The 26,575-nt window shown below is 36.9% G+C and overlaps 2 protein-coding genes across 5 annotated transcripts; one reads left to right on the top strand and one right to left on the bottom strand.

The window, feature by feature from the left end:
• Positions 1 to 7,351: 7,351 nt before the first annotated feature.
• Positions 7,352 to 15,437, top strand: LOC306764758 (long-chain-fatty-acid--CoA ligase ACSBG2-like; the record flags this gene model as incomplete). Its single annotated transcript, XM_079251994.1, has 12 exons — positions 7,352 to 7,672; positions 8,344 to 8,432; positions 10,109 to 10,229; positions 10,353 to 10,433; positions 10,627 to 10,776; positions 12,055 to 12,222; positions 12,298 to 12,479; positions 12,667 to 12,897; positions 13,026 to 13,243; positions 14,612 to 14,751; positions 14,843 to 15,086; positions 15,349 to 15,437. 12 exons carry the CDS (start codon positions 7,352 to 7,354, stop codon positions 15,435 to 15,437), a joined length of 2,034 nt encoding a protein of 677 aa, XP_079108120.1.
• Positions 15,438 to 17,771: 2,334 nt separating this feature from the next.
• Positions 17,772 to 24,641, bottom strand: LOC306764787 (flavin reductase (NADPH)-like). 4 transcript variants are annotated; one of them, XM_079252031.1, is made up of 6 exons: positions 24,626 to 24,641; positions 22,882 to 23,068; positions 22,127 to 22,330; positions 20,912 to 21,113; positions 19,122 to 19,286; positions 17,772 to 18,899 (listed from the first exon to the last, which is right to left on the bottom strand). In XM_079252031.1, the coding sequence occupies exons 3-6, from the start codon at positions 22,259 to 22,261 to the stop codon at positions 18,742 to 18,744; spliced, it is 660 nt and encodes a 219-aa protein (XP_079108157.1). In that variant the 5' UTR covers positions 22,262 to 22,330; positions 22,882 to 23,068; positions 24,626 to 24,641; the 3' UTR covers positions 17,772 to 18,741. The 4 variants fall into 4 exon arrangements, with proteins under 4 accessions (XP_079108157.1, XP_079108154.1, XP_079108155.1 ...); XM_079252028.1 differs by lacking the exon at positions 24,626 to 24,641 and adding an exon at positions 24,347 to 24,623; XM_079252029.1 differs by lacking the exon at positions 24,626 to 24,641 and adding an exon at positions 24,347 to 24,623 and having other exon boundaries at positions 22,127 to 22,277.
• Between the last annotated feature and the right edge of the window lie 1,934 nt (positions 24,642 to 26,575).

Genomic DNA, 26,575 nt, shown 5'->3' with positions numbered 1-26,575 from the left:
AAATGCTGAAAACTCAGTTTAGTTCTTGAAGCAGGTATGATTTTAAATAATTGATGAGTGTCTGCCACAAATTATTAGAAAACTCTTTATCATACAGAAAATGCAACTACAAGTGCTTTACATTAACCCTTTCATGCATGAATTAAGAAAAAACAATGCAACATTATTTTTAGATAGAGTATTTTACCTCTACAAAAATATGCAATGATACTTTATTGTTTATTAGTGATATTTAGAATTTGTCATAAATTCTTCTTTATTCTAATGTATTCTGTAAGATATTTATAAAATAATATACAATAATAATTCTATTATGTAAATCAGGGGTGTCCAGAGTCGGTCCTCGAGGGCCGCTGTCCTGCAGGTTTCCCATGTATTCCTGTTCCAACACGTCTAGCTTCCACTAAATGGATCAAACAGCCAATGACGTGCACAACTGATTAAGCTCTACTACTAATTAATTTGAATCAGGTGTGTCTGAGCAGGGATACATAGAAAACCTGCAGGATTCTGGCCCTCGAGGACCGGAGCTGGACACCTCTGAGTAAATCTTCTATAACGTATAGCTGTATCATTTTCTTTTCCTGTTTATCGCAAAGGCAAACTTGCGTGATTACTTTATGTTCAATTATATCATATATTTATTTATTCTCCAATGAGTGGAAAGGTATTGGATGACTCAATAACATCCACTGACATGGTTTATTTACAAAAATACCATCCTCATTCATGACTATGCAAGAAAAAGTTCGTAAATAGTTGTCCACTACAGGGCCACTATGCATGAAAGGGTTAAAAACATGATGAACATGGACCACACCCCCTTCTTGTTCCACCCTTCCCTATCAAATATACATTATTATTAATTTACCAGTGTCACATTTATTTAAACAAACATCTACAGACACACATAGACGTAAACATACGCACACGAGCTGCACAGTGAAATCGTTGTGGCTTCACAGCAGCGAGGTTCGAGCCTCAGCAGAGAGGAGGTTCTTTGCAGAGTTTACATGGTCTCCCCATGTGTGTGTTGGTTCTCTCCATTTACTCTAAAGTCATGCATATTAGGTTCACTGATCACTCTAAATTCTCCCTTGTAGTGGGTGTGTGTGTGAATGGTTGTTTATTGGTCCTGTGTTGACCTGATGACCTGTCCAGGGTGTGCCCTGCCTCTCGTCCAATGATTGCTGGAATAGGCTCCCAGTTTCCCCGCAACCTCTAATTGGACAAAGCAGTATAGAAACTGAATGAATACCCTCTCTCTCTCTCTCACACACACACACACACACACACACATCCACATACACATTTACACCCATATCCATAAAACTTACACATGTACATATACTTCACCATTCATATCAGGAAAACTAATACACTGGATAATCAATACAATATGTGAAATAATATAAAAATAAAACAAAATACCCTGAAATGTAACAGGTAAAATACAATAAACAAGGTTTAGAAAAAGACTATAAATGATCAATTGTAGTTTAATCAATTAAAATCTCTCTTAAAAAAGTGAAGCCTTAAGCTTTCTCTTATAGATATCAACACTTCCCGCTGGCCTCAGCTTGTCCTGCGGGCTCTTCCACATGTGAAGGATAAAATATGTCTCTCTGTATCTTCTGGTCTCCCCTCCAGGAAAAAATAAAAGCCCACTCCCTGAAGACCCCAGAGCACTGGGAGGTTCTTACGCTCAAAGCAAGTCTGATAAATACTTATGGCTGATATCTTTTAGAAGGTGGTGAACCGTGACACATTGTTGCTTGGAAAGACCAACACCTTGGTGGATGCTCTTTTCACAAAGTCCCCTAACGCCCCAAACAATTAAAGGTACAGTGTGGAAGAATTACTGACATTTAGTGGTGAAGATGGGCACAGCTGTGAATGGACAGCAGGAAAATTCTTCCAGTTAACGTGTTTTCTTTACAGAGCGTCTCGTGGCCCTGTTGCAGTAAAGACTAAATTTAACATGTATGTCTTCTTCTACGTGTCTTTTTAAAGCTTAATTTAACCTGCAACTGTGGCAGCTGCATGTATATGAACCCAAAACAAGGCGATATAAATAAAAAGCTCATTCTAAGTGGAAAAAGAAGACAAGTTATTTTAATAAAGTGATTACATCCTAAGAAAAACTTTTTATTGATATATTGATATTTTCTGTCTCTGACCTTTGATTTAGTTGACTGCAGAATCTGCCAGAAAGATGTTTTTCATTGTGTGACCCTCCTTTACTTTTGAAACAGCTTTTCTAAACAAATGTTTATATTTTTATTGTATTTTCTGTTTATTGCACAAAATTCCAGTTGTCTAAAATTGTGATTATGTTTTTGTTAATAATAAAAATATTAATTTTATTGATATATTTTTAAAGATTCTTGTTTTTTTGTCTTGTTCTGGGGAACTTCTCAGTGATTTTAGCTTGCTAGATCTGAAACTTTACAGGTTCTCTCCTAGAATAAATATGCTTACTGCACAGTTCAGCTACCGTCGTACATTTGTATTCGTATCAATTTCTAAACTGCTATCTGACAATTACAGTTGCAGACATTGTGATTTGTGTCTTCACCAACTTTATACTGGATTTGCTGCCAAATTAAAAGGAAATGTCAGAAAGCTGAGGGAAGAACACAGTAAATGCAGGAGCAGGAAGGCAGCACAGTGGTATAGTGGTCATTACTGCGGCCTCACAGCAAGAAGGTCACTGGTTCTAGTTTTGGCTGGGGGGGAGGTTGGAATAGTGGCCTTTCTGTGAGAAGTTTGCAGCTTCCTCTCACTACCTCCCAGTTGCTATGGTCAATGAATCGCTTCTCATATGTAAGTCGCTTTGGATACAAGTGTCTGTCAAATGAAATAGCTGCAAGTATCTGGATAATGGCTCTTTGAATAGCAAATGTTACTGGTCTTCATATATCATGCAGTTCTAATGTAACGTGGCTACATTTATGCTTCAGATATTCTCAAGTCGTTTTCCAAACAAACGGTGGACTGAAAGGGTGCTGGTAATAAATGAAGTGCTAAAAAAAGACTGCAAAGATTTTTCGTTGGTGTGGCAGTCTGAACCTTCTCTTAATAGCTGATTTATAAACCATTTGTAAATAAAGTCTTGGCTAATAATAAATTAATGAACAGCAGCTTATATGGTGCCTTTTGAAGATCAAATCTTGTTGAAATCTTGTTATGAGCTGCAACATCTAACTGTTCTTTTATGGATTCTTGTTTTTCATGAGTATACGCTGAAATGCTGACACGGATGAAGCCCCGTCATTAATCAGTCGCAGCGTCTGGACTCACTGGGTTCAGTCCAGAGACAAGCAGAGGGGGTCGGGGTCAGGACGGCTGTGGTGTGACTGCGTGGTGTGATTCGGTGACCTTAGTACCTGTGTGAAGTAACTCTGTGTCACTGGAGAATCATGGTTAAACTTTCACCTATATTTACCAGCAAAACAGTATTTTTTTTCCTGCTCTGAGATCATGCGTATCAGGAAGCCGGAAACAAGACCTATTAATAGAAAAAAGAGTTTGGTTTTCTTAAATTACAAATTATGATCCAACATATGATTTATTTTGTGTATTTAGCAGCAAATGTAGATATATTTTGGAGGCAAACTCAATAAAATGGTCCGATTTCATGCTTTGCATTTATTGCTGACATCTCCATGTTTTTAGACGTGTCAGTGTTGCAGAAAAAGTCAGAGTTGCACAAGTTTTAATTATTGAATAACTCTTTTATGGGTCAAAGTCTCATCTGCCCTCATAACCTAAGGGACCATATCTAGTGTTATCATTGCTTCTCTGTCGGGGCTCGTCAAACATGTTGATTATGACTGTCTTCACAAACTGATTTGAGCTGATAAAATCATGGCAGGACCCCACACCCACCCGAGCTTTAATGTGCTGCATTGACTTTAAGAATCCATAAATCCTTCCCCTATTGACTGTTGCTGACTGTCACCAATGCCAACAGTTGTCAGCCTTTGTAATTATTCCAAACACAGCAGGTTTCTGCAGCTGCACTCTGTTTGCAACTGTTCAGGACTTCTTCACCTTGACAAGTCGCAACCTTTGCTCCTTTCTTTTGTGGGTGGATTGTGGATTTAGCAATCCTCCAAAGCTTCAGACGAGGAAGGAAAATCAGCTTTGACTTCATTCATATCCCTTATTGGTTGATATTTCTCCTAGAGGGCAACAGTTGAGTCTCTGAACAGGGCAAAGGTTGATGCTGGTTTGTCCTACACCTTGCTGGTCCTGTCAGATTGATGTCACTTAGCTGTTTGAGCAGAGGAGGTAAGCTACTACTACTCTTTTCCGTCAGCTCTGCTGGGTTTTTTTTTTTTATTTTTGCAAAGTTTTGATGACATTGTGAGAGAGGACATTTACATATAATCCAAAAAACAAAGCTTTTTGTGGAAAATCCTAACATTTGATCTATTTTCTTCTTGAGAATAATGCTTTTAATGTAGATTTGTTTTGTTCATGGTACTGTGGATTTTAGTTTTTCCTGCATCTCTCTCAGTCTCTCTCTCTCTCTCTCTCTCTCTCTCTCTGGGTCATACTGAAATACTTTTTTTTTTTCATGGGAAGACACTTGAATATTTGCACAATTGTGAGCAAAGATTTGGCTGTTGCCACTTCACATTACCACACTGCACTTTTGTAAGTTGCATGAACTTTGGCTGAGGCAAATATTGAAACTCAGACATCAAGCAGAGATGCTGGGTTGACAGATCTTAATCTAATATAGTTTCATTATAAATGAAGCAAAACATTTACTAATCAAAAAGGCAATAATTTGTTCATGATGTTGGGTTTAAAGTAATATAAGCAGATTGCTGTTGTAGTGTAGCAGTAATATAAAAACATATTTCTAATGTAATAAATATAATGAATAATGGGAAGTGTTAAGTTTCTAAACGCACACTTTGGTTTAAAAGGTCTTTTTCAACAATTTCTATTTAACTCCTAAAACTTTTGGCAGTTTTTTGACTTGAACACACTTGCTATGGCAGCATTTTCATTATTTTTCTTTTTGGGTCAAAGTTTCTGACAGTTTGAGACATAAAGTACAAATCGTGCATGGAAGTGAAGCAATGCCTCCTGGCACAGCATGAAGAGTTTCAACATTAGGAGTATTGTGGCATCAGCATTCATCAGTGCTGACCTGTTGCAACGACTTCAATGAATGTCAGTGTTGTATAAATGAGAGGAGCAGTTCTGTTTCGTAAAAGATAATCTTATCAGCCTCCTCTTGGAGGACATCTGAAGACTTTTAATGCTGATTCTATTTCACCTTCTCTGCTTCTAGCAAATAGAAAATGAGTGTCAAAGAAAGTTCAGTTGTGGGTGATAGTGTTGCAGCTATGGGTGACAGGTAACAAGTGATTCTAAGAACATTCTCATACATTCTTTGTTTTATCCATCTCTACACAAACTTCTGATCTATTCAGTCTCAAATTCTGTCTCAGTATCCCCTCCGAGGAGGAAAACCCTGTGTTGGAGGGAGCAGAAATAAAGAACCACTCCACTGTTGTCCTCAATGGTGAAGTGGACACAGCTGATCACAGTGCGGAGGCTATTTCAGAGAACCAGGAATCGCAACCTTCAAGTCACTCGGAGCCGCCATGTAAGCCTCCCAGATCGCAGGAGGTGAAGGAAGCTGTTAAAGGACTCTCACCAGGTAAGACTGTGTGACCTTAGAAAGGAGGAACTACTCTGAGATTAAATATTGTCTCAAAATGTAGGCATGAGACTATAATGAATAACCACAGAGCTCCTTTTTATTCTTTAAAGTTTCTGCAGGATGAATAAAATGATAAATCATTTATGTGCACTAAATTCTTGGAAAACAAGAATATCATTCATGAAGCTGTTTAAAGGAAATGCTTGTCAAGATAAGGCTGGAAAATAAGTTTTTTTAAAGGAAATATAGGAAACAGAAAAGCTCAATTAGCCAAAGTTACTCAGTGCTCAAAGGTGTCCTGTCTCCTTTGAACTTATGACGCAGAAAAGACTGTCTCAGGGTTTTTTTTCAGTGACGCATTTAAAGGTTATCTCTCATACATTTAGAGTAGTCAGCACAGTTTAAAAACAGGACTGACCAGAGTTGCAGGATGATTTTCAGTCTCAATTGTCATATTTACAAGGACTTTGTTTATTATTATTATTCTGGATAATACTGGATGAAAATCAGCTATTATAGTCCAGAGATGCATTAAAAATAAAAATTTTGTCTTTCCAAATCATTTAGTACAAAAACAACTTGGTTAATTTTTTTTTCTTTTACTTTTTTAAAGAATACAAATTTGACAAACTTAAGGGTGGCAGGTCTGGGAAGGAGGTGGACACACACGTTAGACAGGGAGAAGCTAAAACAGTCCTTTAATTTAAAAAAAAGAGAAAAAAAAAGGCAGGATCAGCTGGCAGAAATAGAAGGCAAACAAAAAAACTGATCCAACTCACGAAGCCAGGTTAGGAGAAGCAGAGAGGAAGGTAAAGGCAAAGAGGACGTGGGAAAAAATTACGGTTCAGAATTACAGAAAAACTGGAGGAAAACTCAGAGTTAAGGCTGGATCGCAAGGTGAGACTCACAAAACAATGTGGCTAGACAAAGAGACAGCCAGGTACATAAATACCCACAAGGGCGAGAGAGACACAGGTGAAACACATGAGGGTAAGTAGAAAGCTGGGAGGAGAAGATGACACATGAGGGAGGGGCAGACGAGGCACCTGGAATGACAAGAGAGTTAGACACAAAATCACAACACCAGGAGTGCAAAAAGGAAAAAATTCAATAAAAACCCTGACCCAGGACCTGAATCCTGACAAAGGGAAGTTCTACACCTCAATGTGCAGATAGATGTTGTAGATTTAGTAGCAGATAATGCACTCAGAGACTAAACTGGTTTTATATATATATATATATATATATATATATATATATATATATATATATATATATATATATATATATATATATATGTAAAATGCAATTGTAGAAAATGACACACATCTGAGATAAAAGCAGGTCAAATAAACCTGTGTCTATATGGAAAACAGGAACTTGCAATTCTGGGTTTTTTTTTTTTACACCACTTCCTCAAACCAAACCTGATTGGTAGGTGAGCACCCGCAGCTTTCTGTTTCCTATCAGGTGACGGCTAAGCCTTACTTATTCACCACACAGCTGCAAATTCCTGCTCCTCTGCGAAAGCAGGTGTAACACACCCACTGGGATACTCTAGGGATGTTTGCTCTCATCTCATTCTCTTGACTCGTATCTCCCGACGAGAGCTTTCCGTGCCTTCCGTGTGGAGCTGGTGTCTTCTACACTAATTTGTCAGAGATGGCGGGTAAAAGCATTTGCCCATGTTGTCCCACAGAGCCAGAGCCAAAGGCACATTTATTGCTTCAGAGTTCTCCAACAACTCTGGCCCCTGCCGAGCAGCTATGGAGCAGCAGGAGAGATCAGGCAGTGAGGCTGAGGATGGAGGGCTCGGGTCCGGGCTCGGAGACTCCAATCACCATCCATCAGATGTTTCTGGAGACAGTGGAACAGTGTGGGGATCTGCCAGCTTTGGTTTACAAAAAAGATGGCCAGTTGGTAAATCTGACTTGGAGGCAGTACTATGATCAGTGTCGAGCAGCGGCTAAAAGTTTCATCAAGGTTGGTACATTTTGTATTTTAACTTTCTCTGCATGCATTAAAGAGTGCATTAGTGTGATTGCAGGAAATATTACTACCAGGAAATATTTGAGCTACTTTTGACTTTTTTTTTTTTTTTTTTTTACTAATTCAGCTCTAATAAACAATGCTTACATGTCCCTGAAGGCAAAATACTGACTTTATACAGGATTTAATTTTCATAATTCACACAAGATAAAGCTGACCGCATCCTGATATCCCTTTTAAATCTAAATTCTAAAGTTGTTACATCTTTATTTACACCCGATGTGTAGGGGTAACTCTAAAATAACCACGTACAATAGCTGTGAATTAAGTACTGCTTATGTTTCGAATCAAAGTCTACACTTATAATCCAAGCAAACACTGACACAGTTTCAGATCCTGAAGTAAATATGCATGAAATGTTCTCTAACGACATTTTTAGGAACTGCAGACTGCATAAAGCATCTAACTCCTGGCTTATGTCTACTCTGTGGTGTGAGAATGGGACACTGAAAACTAACACCTGGGTGTGTAAAATTCACAGCTTGTGTTACAGCTCCGGTTTCATGGCTATGAAGACGGAGGAGCTCTGAAAATGAAAAGTGGGTCAAAAGTAATGGATGCATGGTGTGTCTGTGTCACTGAGATACATGTCCTCTCATTTGTAGCTGGGGCTGAATCGTTTCCATGGTGTTTGCATCCTGGGATTCAACTCTCCCGAGTGGTTCATCTCAGACATTGGCTGCATCCTTGCAGGGTAAGAGCACATGTCTGGAGCCAAGAGCTAATGATGAACTTCTAGTCAGACTTTTCGGCTCCAGTACTGCATGTTTATATCTTGCTTTGACAATCTCAGTCTATCTCTGCATTTCTGCCAAACGGGTTTGGATCGTACCATTTTAGTTGCCTCTGGGAACCTGAGAGCAGGTGGGAATTTGTATTTTCTCAAAGCACCCTGGAAAGCATAAGCTCAGAGTCGCAGTGAAAATGAAAATCTGCAACAGTGCAATAAAGGTGTACTATATTACTATTATTTTCAGCCACTGGCCTGAATTATTGCTGTAAATGTTGCTCTTAAGCTCTTTGTACGCCTGACATGTGTTGGTTTGAAGTTCTGAGAATTCCCCTCAGAAAATATTCAAACTTCTTCAGTTACAAAGATCCCACCAATCTCGAGATTTGCTGATCTTTATTGTCATTGTGCATGTAAAAATAAATTTAAATGTAGTTTTTGTTTCCACCACAAAGAGAAGATAAACATGTCTGTAAAGAAATTAAAAACCTATAAAAGTTGCTAAGCTATAAAATAGATGACTGGGAGTAAAAACATAAAAAAACACACCCAGAAGACCCGATCACATTCTGCCGGTAGTCATGATTACATGCGACGACATTATTTCCATTGGTACAGCAGAAGATGCATATTGCACAGAAAGTAAGCAAGATTTAGTGCAGTTATGGCTCTAAAAACTAATAAAAAGAGATTAAAATGAAAGTGATTTTATAAAATATTATTTTTATTCTGTCTGGGCCAAACACAGATTCTTATATGATTCTTTACTAAAGAGTTTTTCGGAGTTTGATACAGATTTATAAAAAAAAAAAAGTAGTTTTCTGAAATGAAAAATATTTTTCTTTTCCTTTTTTGGTTTAAATTTACTAGTTTGTTTCTTATAAATATACAACTATTATTCCATTTTATTTTGTGAATATTGAAATTTGTGTATTCATTTGTGTGCACTCTGAAGTTAATACCCCATCATATATCCCGATTTAAACATAGATTTAAAATATACTATAATTGACAAATGGACTTACTTCTCCTCGGGTATGTCCAATAGAGCAGTTAGTAATTATTAGCAAAGATATAATCAGCAAGATATTATCGGCTGATATCGGAATTAAAATGCGATATTTGGCCCTGCGATGGACTGGCGAGCTGTCCAGGGTGTACCCTGCATTTTGCCCAAAGACTGCTGGGATAGGCTCGAGCTTCCCCGCGACCCAGAATTGGATTAAGTGGTTAGGAAAATGAATGAATGAATGAATGCGATATTAGAAATTATCAGTATTAATGTTTTTCTTTTTTCAATGACAAAACTCTCAGACAACATGCACATATTATACATCAAACTCTTCAGCTACATCTGCTCTAACTCAAATTGACAAAATATAAAATATATCATGTATAGTTTTCCTGAGAAATTTGTTTGTTTGGCACAACTCATTCCAAAAATATTAGTATTGGTTGATATTTGTATCGAATATTAAGAGTTGTCCAATATTTTTATATTGGATTACAGTAAAAAAAACAAACAGACAAAAAAACAACTGATATCGAAAACCCCTAATTATTAGCCAGTTCAAGTAATAAATTCTGAAAGTGAAGCATTAAAGAAAATGTGTGGATTAATGTTCTGCTTTCTACCTCAGGGGTCTGGCGGCTGGTATTTACACAACCAACTCACCGGAGGCTTGTCACTATGTGGCTGCCAACTGCGAGGCCAACGTTCTGATTGTAGAGAACCAAAAACAGCTCGACAAAATCCTGCAGGTCAGGTGGTCCAGTGTCATCCCTTAGTGTGTCATCATAAACTGCAGTAAAGTAATGACTAACTACCAAAGCAGGGAGGAATCTGACCTCACATGCCTTTGCTTATCTCGTCTTTTCCAACAGGTTAAAGATCAGTTGCCCCATCTGAAAGCCATTGTCCAATATAAAGGCGAGCTGCAGCAGAAAGCATCATTTCTTTATTCAGTATGTTGACATAGCAAACATGATGATCAAACAGATAAATCACATAGTAATGACACATCTGATAAGACATTGTGTACAGTGCATACAATGGCACCATCTCCGTCTTTAGGCAAAATGATCTCCCTCACATGGGTGAAATGAAATGAAACTTGGTACTCAGAACAGTTTTGTTGTCATCTTTGAATTTCTGTAGTGGGAAGAGTTCATGAAACTGGGAGAGGAGGTGCCCGATGAAGATCTGAATGCCATAATTGACAGTCTTCGGGCCAATGAGTGCTGCACTCTCATTTATACCTCAGGAACTACTGGCAACTCTAAAGGAGTTATGCTGAGTCATGACAATGTAAGTGACAAGAGGCTTGCTTGTTTCTTGATTTTGGTGCTTCTTCAGGTTTCTAATTAACAAACTGAAAAGATTAATTTTCCTTTTTTTTGCAGAATTATTATAACTTGCCACCATTTGTTGATCAGTTTTCAAACTAAATAATCATATTCAGGTTTTATTTTACGCTCTTACACATAGAGAAGTGTGTGATTCAGGTATGGGAATGTAAAAATAAATGCATTGATTCAAGGTAAATTGAATTAATATAATAAGAAGTGATGGTTGCGTTTAGTGTTTGAGTGAGACGTTGATAGGTGTATATGTTGAAATACGACTCAAAATACTGGATTTGAAATAAAATCAACAAAAACCTCAACAATTAAAAGTAAAGTGGTTTATATTCAGAAATGGCAACTCATAATTTAACCAATAAGAGCCCAGCCTGAGATATATATATCTATCTATATATATATATATATATATATATATATATATATATATATATATATATATATATATATATAATATCTCTTTTGCCCCTTAATGGATACCAGGAAGCAGAGGAGTGCACCACAGAAATTTTACTATATCACACTCTAATAAATGGTAAATATCCTTAAAAAATTGTACCTTTTTATTTTACAATTTGTTAAAGGGACAAATAGAGACCTCATGCTAAAAAATTTGACTTGTCTGATAATCTTTTTATGGGTTTGGTCTTTATGAGTTAGAACATGACTGTAGAAGTATAACATTCAGACTTTTTTCACAGTATTAACTTAGGTTATTGATAACATAAACCCAGGGGAACACCAGAATCACTGCTTTAAATGCAACTTTAAAACAAGATTAATGTCCAATCTCATAAGCCTGTCCAAATCTTGTCTGCTTCCAATTCAATGACTTGTTTGGTTTTAATAGACTGCCTGCAATTTTAAAAAGATTGAAAGATCTCTTTTTTTTTTATCCCAATGAAAACCAGATATATCATATCATTCACTTCTTTGTGCTTTTGAAGGATGCTTCGGGTGTTAATGGCTTTAACCCAACAATTCTAGCACCTTTATGTCATTAAAGTGCAACAAGCAGACAAACAAGACTTAGATAAGTGTGAGGGACCCTTTTTTGGGTTCAATGTAATAGCAAAAAACTCTTAAGTGGGTCCTGCATTAATAAGGGATTTCCACATCTCAAGTAGACTTTAATATGATCTAACTTTGCTGCTTTATTATCACATTTTCTGTGGGGTATGTGGAAATGCACAGTATGTTCAAACCGTCTCTTTTGCCACATTAGATCACATGGACAGCCCGTACAGCATCCAATTTGATAAACGCGAGCTACGGAGTGGAAGTTCTGATCAGCTACCTGCCACTCAGCCATGTGGCAGCGCAAATGGTTGACATGTGGATTTCCATGAGCTTTGCAGGAACCACCTACTTCGCAGAACCAGATGCCCTGAAAGTAAGTTTTAAACATAAATATATACACATGTGTGGGTGTAAATATCTTTGACAGTGAACACCATGTGTTTTCCAGGGCTCCTTAGTAAACACATTGAAAGACGCCCGTCCAACTCTTTTCCTGGGGGTTCCACGAGTGTGGGAGAAAATGCATGAAAGTATGAGAGCTCTTGGTGCCAAGGCGTCCCCGCTGAGGAAGAGAGTGGCAGACTGGGCAAAGTCTATTGGCCTGCAGTACAGCTACAGTGTGATGAATGGGTGAGTCAGCAGCAGGATAGTTGTTGGAAGAACCGGAGACTAACGTTTTTACTATTTGGAGTAGTTTTATTTCAACATAATGATGGTATATGGACTGAAACAGCATGTGTCATGATGTTCATATCGGTTTGATACATTTACATGTGAAACATTTTTGTACTTATTTCATATTTTTTATGCATTAAAGGGAAAATGCAGTGCCGTGGGGTTTCATGCTGGCTAACAATCTGGTCTTCAAGAAGGTGCGTGCTGCTCTGGGTTTAGACCGCTGCAGGTTCTGCTGCACAGGAGCTGCCCCCATCACCAAAGAAACTCTGGAGTACTTCATGAGCCTGAACATCCCCGTGAAGGAGCTTTATGGCATGAGTGAAAGCTCAGGGCCACACACAGTTTCCATCAACGAGTATCGCATCACAAGGTGTGAATCATATCACTATGAAGCACTTACTGTATAGCAGTTGTGTGAAATCATCTGTAGCTCCAAGACTAAAGTGAAAGTGAAAGGTCTGTATGTGTATGTCCCTGACCCCTGATTCATGTCTGCAGCTGTGGAAAAGTGATGCCAGGCTGCAAAACAAAGCTGGAAAATCCTGATGCTGAAGGTAATGGAGAGATCTGTTTCTGGGGTCGCAACGTTTTTATGGGCTACCTGAACATGCCGGACAAAACATCAGAGGCTCTTGATCAGGATGGATGGCTGCACTCTGGTGATCTGGGAAAACATGATGAGCAAGATTTCCTGTACATTACAGGAAGGATTAAAGGTGAGGTTTTTTCTCGAGTTATGAAAAGGTGATAGTTTTGATACAAGCCACACATTTGTAGTTTTTTTTTTTTCCCCCTTTCACTGTTATTTTATTTGTTTATATAATAAAAGGCAAAAAATGTGCACAGTACAGAAAATTATATTATATTATATTATATATTATATTATATTATATTATATTATATTATATTATATTATATTATATTATATTGTAACAAAATAAAATTGGCAAAAAAAGGAAAATTTGACTTAGTAAATGTAAAGGTGTTAATTTAATAAAATGGTTTAGCCTTTGACTTTTGAAGAGTGGTGTAGTTTTTTTTTTTTTTCAAATTTTATCTTACCTATTTCTTTTATTTTTTTATTCCTACTTTGTTTCTCAATATAATTACTCTATTAAGTCAAATCAAACTTTATTTAGAAAGCACTTTTCGTACAGTTGCATTTCAGAGTGCTTTACAACATATAAACAATGTTACGCATGCTCACCCACACATGCAGCCCAATCATATAACCCCACCCTTCCTTTAACCGTCGCTCTATGAACATAGAACTCTGCATTCAGGTTTCTGTCTCTGTGTCTGGCTTGACACTGCTGCGAGGAAATTATACCTGATGGATCCGTTCACATCAGGGGGCCTTCCCAGGAATGTTAGTAAAAGAGCCCCTATTTCACAGAAACTGAAGACTTTAGAAGTCTGGCAGCACTTCTGGCAGCATAATGAAGCACAAAATTATTCTTTCCCAATTATTGTACTGTAACAGAACATCTTTAACTATATCCTATGGCTGTTTGTAGAGGCCTGAACCTCCAGGCTGAAGACCAGCAAACTAGTATTTCTTAAGTATTTAAACAAACGTTGCCAAAATAATTCTGAGGTATCTATTTACATGTATAAGTCTCAGAATCCACTGAATGCTGCTGTAATCTAATACATCATTCAGTGCAGCATTTGATTTTCATCCTCCAACAATAGACCAACTCACAGCTCAGTCTTTGTTGCATTTCAGAGAAGTCAACAGAAACATGCTGCAGGGGCTTGACATTATGGATCATTACCATTATTATTGGATCGAAGTCATGACTCGATGCAATCAGTTGGTTTCTATTATAGGATATGTATGAATTGGCTTGAAATTATGTGTATGTTGATTCGTGTATGTAAAGTGCCCTGTGACAACATTGTTGTGAAGTGGCGCTATACAAATAAAGTTGAATTGAATTATCTGTGACAGAACCTTGCTAGAACCATTGGTTCATCTCTGTGATTTGTTTTAAACTTGCCAATTATTCCCATCCTAAAGCTGCAAGCATCATCACTAAAGACTGAAAAACAAACTAAATAAATTTGTCCTTTTTGTGTAGAACTGATCATCACCGCCGGTGGGGAGAACATCCCTCCTGTGCCCATTGAAGATGCAGTGAAGAATGAGGTGCCCATCATCAGCAACGCCATGCTTATCGGAGACAAGCTCAAGTTCCTCTCCATGCTGCTCACATTAAAAGTAACTGATACTTTCTTCCTTTAAAAGTCACAGCTGCTAATTAATTGAACAAAAACACTATTGATCGTCTTTTTTTTTTTTTTTTACACAGTGCGTAGTGGATGACAATGGCGATCCCACAGATGAACTGAGTTCTGAGACTTTGGACTTTTGCAAGCAGCACGGCATCAAGTCAACCAAGGTGTCTGAGATCATAGCCAATAAGGAGCCAGCTGTCTACAATGCCATTCAGGAGGGCGTTGAACGTGTTAATGCCAAAGCAACATCCAACGCCCAGAAGGTCCAGAAGTGGGTCTTACTGGAGCGAGACTTCTCTGTCAATGGAGGAGAGCTGGGTCAGTTTTTAGAACATTTTTTTCCATCTCTTCTGGTATCTGAAACAAAGTTAATGTATTATTATTAAGGAATCAGGAGGCTATTGTCATTTTTCAAGTGGGTCATGTGACAATCACTCAAGATTTCTGGCAACTGAACCAAAGACAAACAACATTCCAGCAAAGTTGTCTAATTGTAGTTGTAATTTAATCTTTACAGCTGATAACATGTTGTTATACAAGTGCTGCTCGGATTAACATTTTTTTTCCCTTCTTTGTTCAGGACCCACCTTGAAACTGAGGAGGCCCGTTGTTGTAAAGATGTACCAGGAGAAAATAAATGAAATGTATGAAGTGGCAGAAAGGCAGTAGATTGTACCAGTCAGAACGGACATGGACGTGAAAATGTGGCCAGATAAGATCAACAATGAACTTTTGAAAATGGTGACAAGTCTGGATTTTGGTTGTCTTGTATTTAACAGAAGGAAGGTTTGTCTTGAAAGAGGTTGTAGAGACCCCTTCTGCTTGGTATTTAAGCTGTGAACAGTGCCACAACAACTGCACGATTTTAACATAAATCATCCGAATCAGGAGTCAATACTCGACCATGTGAAACACAGGTGACACCACTCAACTCCAAACATGCCACGCACACAGAGACAAACACTGGATGGTGTCAGTCAGCTACATTTTCTTTTTTACATCCGAACCGTCTTTAAGGAGAATTTAGCAAACCAATCCACTAAAGATCAAGTAAAGATGCTTCATGAGAAGATATGTTTTTTTATTTCTGAGGCAGCAGTATCTATTTAAAGGTTTTACAGCACTGAGTTACATGTACACATGAGGAAATTCCATATTGTAAACTGGAGTTGAGTTGGTGCTTTTATAATGTAAAAACATCAGGTTTGTGTATTTATTCAATCACAATATATACAAATTGTAAATCACATGAATGAGTTTGTGCTTCTCCATGTACAGTTTTACAGATAAAAAAAATATTTATTTTGTGATAGATTTTCCTTGATTGTTAATAAAAATAGATGATTTGGACAACTTGAACATAATTAACGACTATGCATTATATTTACTTTAAAGAGACTCGTGTTTATCTACATAACACTGACATTGTTTACTACTACGTTGTGTTCAGCATGATTAAAGAAAAACACAATAACATGTAATAATTTAAAATGAACATATTACGATACTATTAAAAAATAAAAAGACAAACCTTTTTTAGATGTGAAAGATAAAACCTGATAGATGATGATTTTAGGAAATCTTTATATGTTTAGTTTTAATAGATCCTCGTATTATGTATTTGATTTGTCAAATGTTCAGTTTATTTGATCCAAAATTTGTTTGATAGCTTAACTTTATACAACCAAGGTTGCAAATAAATGTCTAATTTAGAAAATCCTGCCTCACAATTAGTTTGAAAAGTCCTTGTTGCATTTGATCAGTCATCTTTTTTTTTTTTAATCCTGCAGGCTTACCTCGTGACAAAAACAAAAAAGAAAAATGTGATAATATCTCACTTGTAGTCCTCACTATTCCGGCTTCCAGTCTATTTACAGCCCAGTTCACTTTAAAATGACATTTCCTGCTTTTAAGTCTCAGTCATCTGGTGTCATTTAACTATTTTGAGTTTAATAAAAAACTGTAAAACATTTGTTCATAACAACAAATACTCCTTTAAAATGAATACTGGAAGAATCATAATAATATGAAGTAGTCTGACAGTCCAAAGGGCCATATTGGCAGAAACGTTGACAGTGGCGCATTTATTCTGCAAATCTATGTAACTTGTAAGGTTATTATTTTTTCAGTTATATTTAACCTAATTAAGTATTTAAAAGCTTTTTCTTCGGCTGTTCTCCATAAACAAGGGAACTGCACCCCAAAAATGTAATCACCTTTTCAGTTTCTGACATTTTCCAACAATTTGGTCAAAATCCATCCGTAACTTTCTGAGTTATGAAGCTAACATACAGACTACAAACCGATGCTGCCAAACACATGACCTTTGCCTTGGTAGAGGTAACTACCCATGGATGACTGACAAGTACAGGAACTAGTATAAAACAAGTTTTTCCCCATTGTGTCTGTCGCTGCGCCCATTGTCTCACCAGATGTACAGGAAGTGTTGTTCCAACAGAGACTATTAACCCTTTATGGGGCAAGTGACTATTTTTGATCACTTCATTTTCTTTCATTCATGGTTATGTTTTTACTGTTCTAATCAGCAGAGTACTTCTAGTTGTTACTAGTAAAAGACAATTACATTAAAAAAAAAAATTTAAAAAAAGTCACTGACTATCTGAATAAAAAGCTTATTTTTTTCAGGAACATAAATGTGATAATTTCTTCCTTAAATGAAGATTTTCGAAACTAAAATCTTCTGTTTTCACGTACACATCATCATGTGGTGGGACGACTCCTGACCTCCTGGATAAAGTTCACTCAGCGTTCAATAAAACCGCTGCAGCTGAGTTTTTAAACCACATGGACCCGAACAAAACGTGGAAATGCTGATTTAGATTTGCCGTGCTGCCCACATCTTCTTTGAAAGATCACATCAGACACCTTTTATTGAAGGCACGGCATATTACTGCCTTGCATGTCTTTATTTCTTCTTATATCAGGAGAGTTGAGAGCGCCTTCAGATTGTCAGATCTGTTCAGGAATTCCTAGTTACCCTGTAAATACATAGTGCAATACATCATAAAAAGAAATCTATTAGAAGCTGTGAGAGAAATAAGACAGATTTTTTTGTTGAATGAATTTACTGTTTAATAATTAGACATGGCAAGAGACTGCAGTCATGTTGCAGGAAGTGGGAAACACAAACAATAATGTATGCAGTTTGACGTCTCGCTGCAGTTTAGACAGATTTTTCAACAAATAGAAGCACAACTTCAAACCAAAGTTAACAAAAAGACATTCATCTGAGGCACGATATGTGCCAGTAAAAAAAGATTCCTCTGTGTAAAGACATTTTACCGAAGTGCCAGTTCATCCGAGGATTAAAATGGATACATTTTCCTCTCCCAGCTGTGGCTTCACCATGAAGACAGTTCATGCTCTATTTGCTTTGGGTTTAAGACGTAGATCGATTCAGGGAACAGTCAGGCTTCTGTTTCGCCTGTGCCTAAAAAAAACCTGTTATTTCAGCGTTGATGTTTGCTTCAGTAAAAAGCCAAATTCCCTTTGTGATACCTTTAAAAGGAAATTAAAGTGAAGTATCAGTGATTTAGGTTAATTTATACCTCCTGATTCCTCCTTTACTATTACTGAAAACAACTGCTACTGAAAGACAGAACAACTCTAGATCTTTATGGATCTAAAAACAAGCATTTCACACTGAAGCCAAAAAGACTGGAAAACACCATTAAAATGTCTTTTTACAACATACTATGGGCACTTAGATTGGCATGTAGAGCTTATCAGAACTGCAAACCTGGATGACATGTTGAAACTTTTAGTTTACTGCACATACTGATTCCAAGCTTGTGTAAAGTACTTAAGATGATGCTGTGAGGATTTAATGTAAAGAAGGCTTTTTGGTCTGAAAGGTTCATATTTAAATGATAAAATCTTCATGGCTAAAAACAACATTGCAGAATGTTTTATTCTTTTTTGTGAGTTTGATGAGCTGACACCAGCATCTTCTTTACTTAGTGGTGATGGCGACTCCCTGCTTGACCCAGGCGTTACTGTTGAGCAGAGAGAGCATGAAGCGAGCCACGTCGCCTCTTCCTACTGCGCTGCGTGCCGGTTGACCGTTGCTGTCAGGCACAAAGTATCCCTCATGGGTCAGAAACTCTTGAGCTGCACATGGCACAAAGATTACAGCAAAGAGCTTTTCCATCAGGGAAACAAAACACACCAATATGAAAAAGGATAATTCAGCTTAAAGGATCTGATTGGCTGATCACATGGAGACATAGTAATAAGCCTGCAATGTGACTAAATAAGTCCTGAGGTGTAAAATCTTCTTAAACTCTTCAGTAAGTGGAGCGCTACTGTTTTGCCCACAGTGTCTGCTCTCACCTGTGGCTGAAAGGTTCTTGAGGCCGGGGGGTCGAACTACTGTCCAGTTGATGTCCTCTGTCTTTTTCAGGAAGTGCTCCATCTCATACATGTTGGTGAGGACGCTCCTGATCAGTGGCAGCAGCAGGAACCGGATAAAGTACGAAGACTGAGTCCCGGAGTTGGCTAACAAACAAAGAACGCAACACAATCAAAACCTAAGCAAGTTTTTCAACGGCACCGTGCAAACTAAAAATGGAAATACTCTTTTATTTCAAATGTACACAAATTTATTGTAACAATTCTTTTAATTTGAAAGTCTCTGGTATTTGACCTCATAGGGCAGGGCAAACAGCTTGCACTAAAAGGTTTCTTGTAATTTCTCCAAGTAGACTTCCAGAAGAGTTCTTCGGGCTTCATGAAGGACTTTCCAAAGATCTTCTTTGGCTGCTTCTGCCTTTTGTTTTGCTGTTTGTCAAGATGATCCCACACAGCTCAAATAATGTTTATGTCTGGGCTTTGAAGAAGAGTTTTTCCACCATAAGACTCGTTCCACCACTTTTCAGTCCACTTCCTGTATATTTTTCAGCCTTTCTCTTTATGTAGGATAGTTTCTTGACAGCAACCCTCTCAAGGAGACCTTTTCTTATTAAACTTAAAAGAACAGTAGATGGATTGACAGAAAGTCCAGATGCATCTCTCAGGACATGTTTGGGGTTTTTGGAAGATTTATTTCAAACGTCTGAAAGACATCACTGTCAGATAACATATTTGATTTTTTTTTAAATATTATTATTAAACCAGCTATTTGCCCTCAGCTTTTCCAGTTTCCACACATTTGTTAGGGACACACTGCACACTAGGGCTGGGTAAATTGATTTAAAAAAAAACACAAAAAAAACCCCCGAATATCTGATTTTTTGCTTCACAATTTCAAAATCGATTTTTAACAAAAAAAAAAAATTTTTTTTTCAAATAAATAAAAATAATCCATAATAAAATTTTTGTCAGTTTTATTGTTTTTATTGATCTTTTTCTTGTCTTCTTGGGCATTATAGCAGCAGAATGATGATCTGGGTACTAATTTAAATCAAGAAAAATGACAAGTAAAAAAAGTTTTGTGAATTTTTTTTTCTCTGTTTTTAGTCTTCAAAAATTCGCAACATGGGGGAATCATAAGAATCACAATTTAAATCGAATTGGCACCCCAAAAATCAAAATCGAATTGAATCGGGACGAAAACATATCATCACAGCCCTACTGGACACCTTGTTGAAATATGTCACTAGCTTGCTACTCTGCTACTGGCTATGACCGTTATTCTTCCTAGTGCAGAGTTGCCAATGATGAACAATTCTTAGAAGAATATTTTCAAAGAATTTCCCCTCTTGAAGAGTCCGGATGAAGATAAAAGTCATTTGAATAGTGCCTCATCCCTTAAGAGAGCTTCTGTGGTGGAAAACCCTTCAGTACGGACAGACGAGGAGGAGTTTTAAGAAGCTTAAGGGCTTCTTAAGCAGAAGAGAAATATTCAGGAAGAAAAGGAGGTGGGGGACATTTTACACTGACACATTAGAGATGTACTCTAATGAACTAGCATCAGAAAAGAGAGGAATGACATAAACACTAAGTTTTATGACAAAAAAGTAACCCTGAAGCATAATATAAGTAAATATTAAATGATGTCAACAGGAAAGCAGCTATGGTAGTTTCATGTTAAAACCAACAGAATTCTGAATGAGACAAATGAGAACATTAAAGTTTGAGCTTTACATTTATAATTAAGAGATAATCTTAACTATTTCACTCACGGTCCGTGTACCATGAAGTCATGGTGATGACCCTGTTGACACGGGCCTCTCGCATGGCACTGACCACTGCAGCCATGGACATGGTGTAGCCTGTGACCCCCGAAAGGAAGGATGCAGGGAAGCCGAGGCAAGACATGACTACATCCTGTCCTTTGAAATGAGGCTTCAGACTGTCGGCTGAGAAAATATCAGCTTTCACCACCTGGAAACATGGAACGGAGGTAACAATTTCATCATGACATGCAGCACTTTGAAACGGTGACATGCTAGTTATTATTGCAGATGTATTCTTAACTGCAGAATTCATTAATGATACATAACAAATAAGGAAATATATGCATACATAGAGTAACAATACTAGAGCTTATATAAGAGCATGATTATGATAACACATTGTTATAATAAGCCATAAATACCGGTAGAAATTGTGCACAAATAAGGCAATATTAGTTGCTAAATTAGATATCAAATCAAATCAAACTTTATTTATAAAGCACTTTATCTACAATAAAATGCAACCCAAAGTGCTTTACATTATATAAAAAGTAAACACAACAAAGAAAAATATCCACACTGTGTAGAGCACTGTTCATTAGTAATATGCTTCACCAAATCAACACACAAAATTTACAAGAGATATTCTAAAAGAAATGGGAGAAAAAACTTTTGGGACTATGTCCGACTTTATAAGAGCTTTGTTTTCTAGTATGAGGTGCCACATAAGAGTGGAAACTTAGAAATAAGTTGTGTTATGTGTGTTTACAATAATAAAACAGCATATCAGAGAGCCTCACTGTATCGTGGTTAGTCTTTGAACTGGGCGTGAGGTGTGTAGTTCATATCAGACGTTGCTGGTTTTAATCAATTTCTGTTCTTTCCTAACAAATAATAAATAAAAACAGAGTTTTCTTCTTTGCAGTTTAGTCCACATTGTTTCAGCTTGGTGTAACTAAATTAGCACTCAGATGTTAAATCCAAAAGAAAATGTGCGACTGTTAGGTAGCAGCCCTGCGATGGACTGGCGAGCTGTCCAGGGTGTACCCTGCCTGTCGCCCAAAGCCGGCTGGGATAGGCTCCAGCTTCCCCGCGACCCTGACTTGGAATAAGCGGTTCGGAAAATGAATGAATGAATGAATGAATGTTAGGTAGCAACACGAGTGGCACGCATGGCGTTCACCTCATCTAAGCTTCTGAACTCTGAACCTGGATAATTACCTTGAGGTTGTCATGATGCACTGTGAGCTTTGCTGGGTTTCTGACGATGGCGGTGACCGTGTGACCCTGCTCCAGTGCCTGTTTGACCAGATACTGTCCAGTCTGGCCAGTGGCTCCCAGCAAAGCGATCTTCATCCTTTGACACACAGAACTGAAGTCAAACTGATCAATAGATGTCTCAAACTGAGAGGACGTTTCCTCCCTCTTTCATAAGCACAAGTGTAAAAGAGGATTATTACGGTGCAATAAAGGCACCCTGTGTGAAAAATCTTGGTTTCTCATATGACATATTTTGGTCACAAAATACATGCAGTTCATACACCATCAACTTAAAGGAAAACTAAAAATAAAAGACTGATTTATACTAATAAAAATCATATTATAATGAAGTAATATTGCCAAAAATAAATACAGAAAATGAGCACAGTCAAGAGACTATAGCTTATCTTCATTAAAATACATAAAAACAACATAATAACCTATTAATATCTATTTTAATTGATTTGTTTGCTATAAAGAACTCTAGATCTCAATGTGATCTTTAAGTGAGAAACAGATTTATTTGACCGACTCCTAGTAAAACAGGTGCAAACATAAGGTTGTCCTAGTGAAGATATACTTAACATATAAATTAAAAAATTACTTCCAAACAAGCTCAAGAAATAACTGCAGCAAAGTCTTCATTTTCTTTCAGATGGACTCTCCATCACCTGACTGGTGTGTTCTTGCAATGTGTGAAACTGTTAAAACCTCACCTGCTCTTTCCAGTTGTGCACAGAGAGAGAAAAGCTGCCCAGGATCGTGTAAATTTAGGGAAAGACAGAAAAAACTCTATTCCACAAAAGGACACAAGAGCAAACTGTGTTTCTCTGTTGTAACCAGTGTGGGACTAATGAATTATTTTCACTGCAGCGGAGATGATGAACCAGTTGGTCACATGCTCTGTAAAATACGAAGCAAATACTGGTAAGTGAGTCAGGAATAATAATATTCTGAGCATTTGCAAGCTGATAGCTTTAAGTTAATTCCACAAAAGAAGGGGTGTCAGGACGCTAATATTAAGGTATAAAATAGATGTGGTGGCATAAATTTGTTTGAACAGAGAGATAGAGAGACTTGCCAAGTATGCCATATTTGACATGAGTTAATTTGTGCTTGTGTATGTAATCAAAATTCCAACATAATGAAAGAATATTTCACAAATTCTAAATGTAATACTTTAAAAACTCTCAAGCTACATAACTTCTCTCTGCTTAATGAATCTAATTAGAGGATGAAACTGAAGAAAACGCAAACAAATAAGGATTTGATGTATAAAATGATTTTCTAACAGGTCTCCAATGAATAACAGAGAAACTCCCACAAAAAAAATTTATTCAAAAATAGAGCCCATGCCTGGCCACTACGTATTACACGTTTTAGCCTATTTTGCAAATAATTTTTACACAAGTCTAGTGGTTGTTTCTGTAAATAGTGAAGTCAGGCTGCAAGTGATGCTATTGTGAAATTAACAGCAGTAAAAGTAAAATGTTTTAAGACTATTTAGGCTCAGCTGCACTGGCCAGTTCGGCTGTGAATGATGATAAACTATATCAAATATCAGGAAATCGCTATAAAACACGTGTTCGGATCAGGACTGCCCAAATCCTGTCCTTGAGATTTACAATCCTGCAACTTTTAGATGCATCTCTTGTTCAGCACCTGAATCAAATGAATGGTCTCTGCAGAGCTGGATGACTTTGCCCATTTCAGCCATTTGATTCAGGTGTTGGAGAATGGATGCATTAAAAAGCTGCAAGATAGTAGATTTTGAGGACAGCACTTGGGATCCTCTGGTTTTGACTGTAAATGCTGATTTCATTGGGTTAAACCTAACATGATACAGTTACAGATTTACTGTCCTCAAAGATAAAACCGATTATCCAGTGTTAATACTCGGTACCAAAACAATCAAAACACACAACTTAAGGGCTATATAATTTAGGTTAATTTAGCACATGAAAATAAATGTATATTTTTTAAGGTGTTTGTAACTTATCTTCATGATTCAGAGATGCTTTGCTCTGCTTTTGCTCCAAGCAATATGTTAACATGCTCTATTTTACAGTTCAGAAAATATGAGCAAAAGCTAAAAGACGGCAGAAAATTAGATCCATTGCTTTAAAGTGTTATACTACAACTCTTATCAATTTAATAAACGAACAGCTGTGGCTACCATACCTTACAGACTTGTTGGAAAGTGCAGACTATGTAACTGAACCTTGTATGACCCCTGTGTTACCAAACCAAAGTGAAACCGATTGGTGACTCGCTGCTTTCTTCAATGTGAGTATTTGGTCAGTTTAATGGGAAAAGCGTTGTTTTACAGCCACACAAAACACTACAGTTTAGCGTGGAGGACTGTGAAGATAAAATAAATATATGTGTGTTTTTTAAAATGGGAAAACCAGGTGTAAACGTTAAAAAGAAACTAAATTAGCCGCATTAGCTGCCACATACCGACGCCATGTTTGTTTACGTTTTTTGGGGAGGCGTTCAAGAGCAGCAACGTTGTGGTGCGTTTGTGAGGTTATTGTTTTCATTGTGAAAGTGGGGTTCAACTTATCATTATTATAATAATCAGAGAGGTTCGGTGACCACTGAAATAAATGTCTCAGACAAATGGAAAAAGCGCATGTAGGATTTAAAAAAAAAAAAAAAATTTCATTTCAAGACATGATAATGGTTAAAAGTTATTATTATTATTATTATTATTATTATTATTATTATTATTATTATTATTATTATTATTATTTACCACTGTGGCCTTCATACATGTTTTATTATTACATCTATTCACATTACATCATAGATCTACTACAACAACAACAACAACAACAACAATAATAATAATAATAATAATAATAATAATAATAATAATAATAATGGCTGACTGCAGCTTCTAGTAATGTGGTGTTTTGATCATATATTTTCAGACCATGGCGCAAGCTGTTTTTTTTGTCATGTGGTAAAACAAACAACAAACAAAGGACAAAAACAACAACAACAAAATCATCAAATGTCTCCAGTTATGCCCCACTAAAGACAGACACTTTTCATTTACTTTTAATTTGTGGAAATGTTTGGCTTTTTAGGGTTGACAAAAGTTCAGGAAAAAAGCATGACCTCATTCTGGACTCCAAAACAACCTGGTTCAGTTCCAGCAACACGCTCTGTATTTGAGACCACTTCAAGGGCATGTTTCATACTTTGGCCAAGTTCTTCTGGCCTGTTGAATTTGGATCAGCTTGTGATTTAAAAAAAGCTGGCTTATTTGACATTTTATATAATTTAAATGCCTTCCTTGAACTTGAAACACTGTTTGATCCTTCAGTACACTAAATGCATAAGTTCATGTGGAGAAAATGACATTATAGAAATGTAAAAAAAAAACAAAAAAACCCCTAATTCTTCATATATTGAAATTTTACTTCATTTCAGGGAGTATTTATTTAGCCAAATGTCAACAAAGTTTCACTGCCAGTGGAACAAGCAAACATTATTAGCAGCTAAGAAGTCACACAAAGCTAATTCATCCATATAGTTTGGGCTTTAATAAAATCACATGAGCTTATATATTAACTTAAATTCAAGTTCCTGTATTCAAAAACACCTTGAAAAACAGATGCTGGCCTCCTTCTTGCCACCATAAAGACCCCTCTAGTCGCATCAAGTAATTAGCTCAACTAATCCACTCGTGACTCTGTGCTTTGATTATGTGATCACACAGAAGTACTAAAGAGTAGAGAAGCTTCAGCACGGTCAAGAGGAGGACGGTGATCTTCATACATGAAGCCTCTGCGGTGAGTCGCCTTATTATTCATGCATCTACCATGACTGGACTAATTAATGTCCTGCAGTTTTTGACTTCATCCTGTTGGACTACTGGAGGATGCAAAACTGGAATTTTCCATTTAAATACTCACTGAACAAGCAAGCTGACAACAAAATAACTTTGGAGGTGGTTACTGGATAAAGACGGTGACCACGTGAGTAAACTACAGATTTAAAGATCTTTGGTTTAAAAAAAAACAAATACAGGTTTTTTTTTTATCTTTGACTTATCAATTTAGTTGCTACAATGTCAAGCTTTACTTTTAGTTATTATTCAATATTCATTCAAGGAACAACATTTTCTTCAGAAAATCCCCCATGATAAATGATTTTTAGTCAGTCGTTTAACATTTTGACATAAATGTAGACCAAAAGTATCATTGTAAATCTTACACTGATTAGATCAAATTCTCAATATTTAAATCTTGTGACATCTCTGAGTCATTTATTGACCATAAACAAAAGATTGACATTTAGAAATGTCCTCTCTGGGTTTCCAATCTCAGGCTATCTACATATGCCCTACCTCCTCATAGATTGCTTTATGTAAGTGTTCGTAGAAAACCGTTCTGTTTG

Source organism: Telmatherina bonti (assembly GCF_933228915.1).
Source record: "Telmatherina bonti genome assembly, chromosome: 13".
NCBI lineage: Eukaryota > Metazoa > Chordata > Actinopteri > Atheriniformes > Telmatherinidae > Telmatherina > Telmatherina bonti.
Note: the sequence above shows the minus strand (reverse complement) of the source record. Positions and strands in the feature narration are given on the sequence as shown.

Excerpts from the sequence above, each read along its gene's own strand:
- LOC306764787 (XM_079252031.1), bottom strand. The coding sequence starts at position 22,261 with ATGAAGATCGCTTTGCTGGGAGCCACTGGCCAGACTGGACAGTATCTG. Across the intron at positions 21,114-22,126 it reads TGCATCATGACAACCTCAAG|GTGGTGAAAGCTGATATTTT; the intron begins GTAATTATCCAG and ends CCATGTTTCCAG. Across the intron at positions 18,900-19,121 it reads CAAGAACCTTTCAGCCACAG|CTCAAGAGTTTCTGACCCAT; the intron begins GTGAGAGCAGAC and ends TGCCATGTGCAG.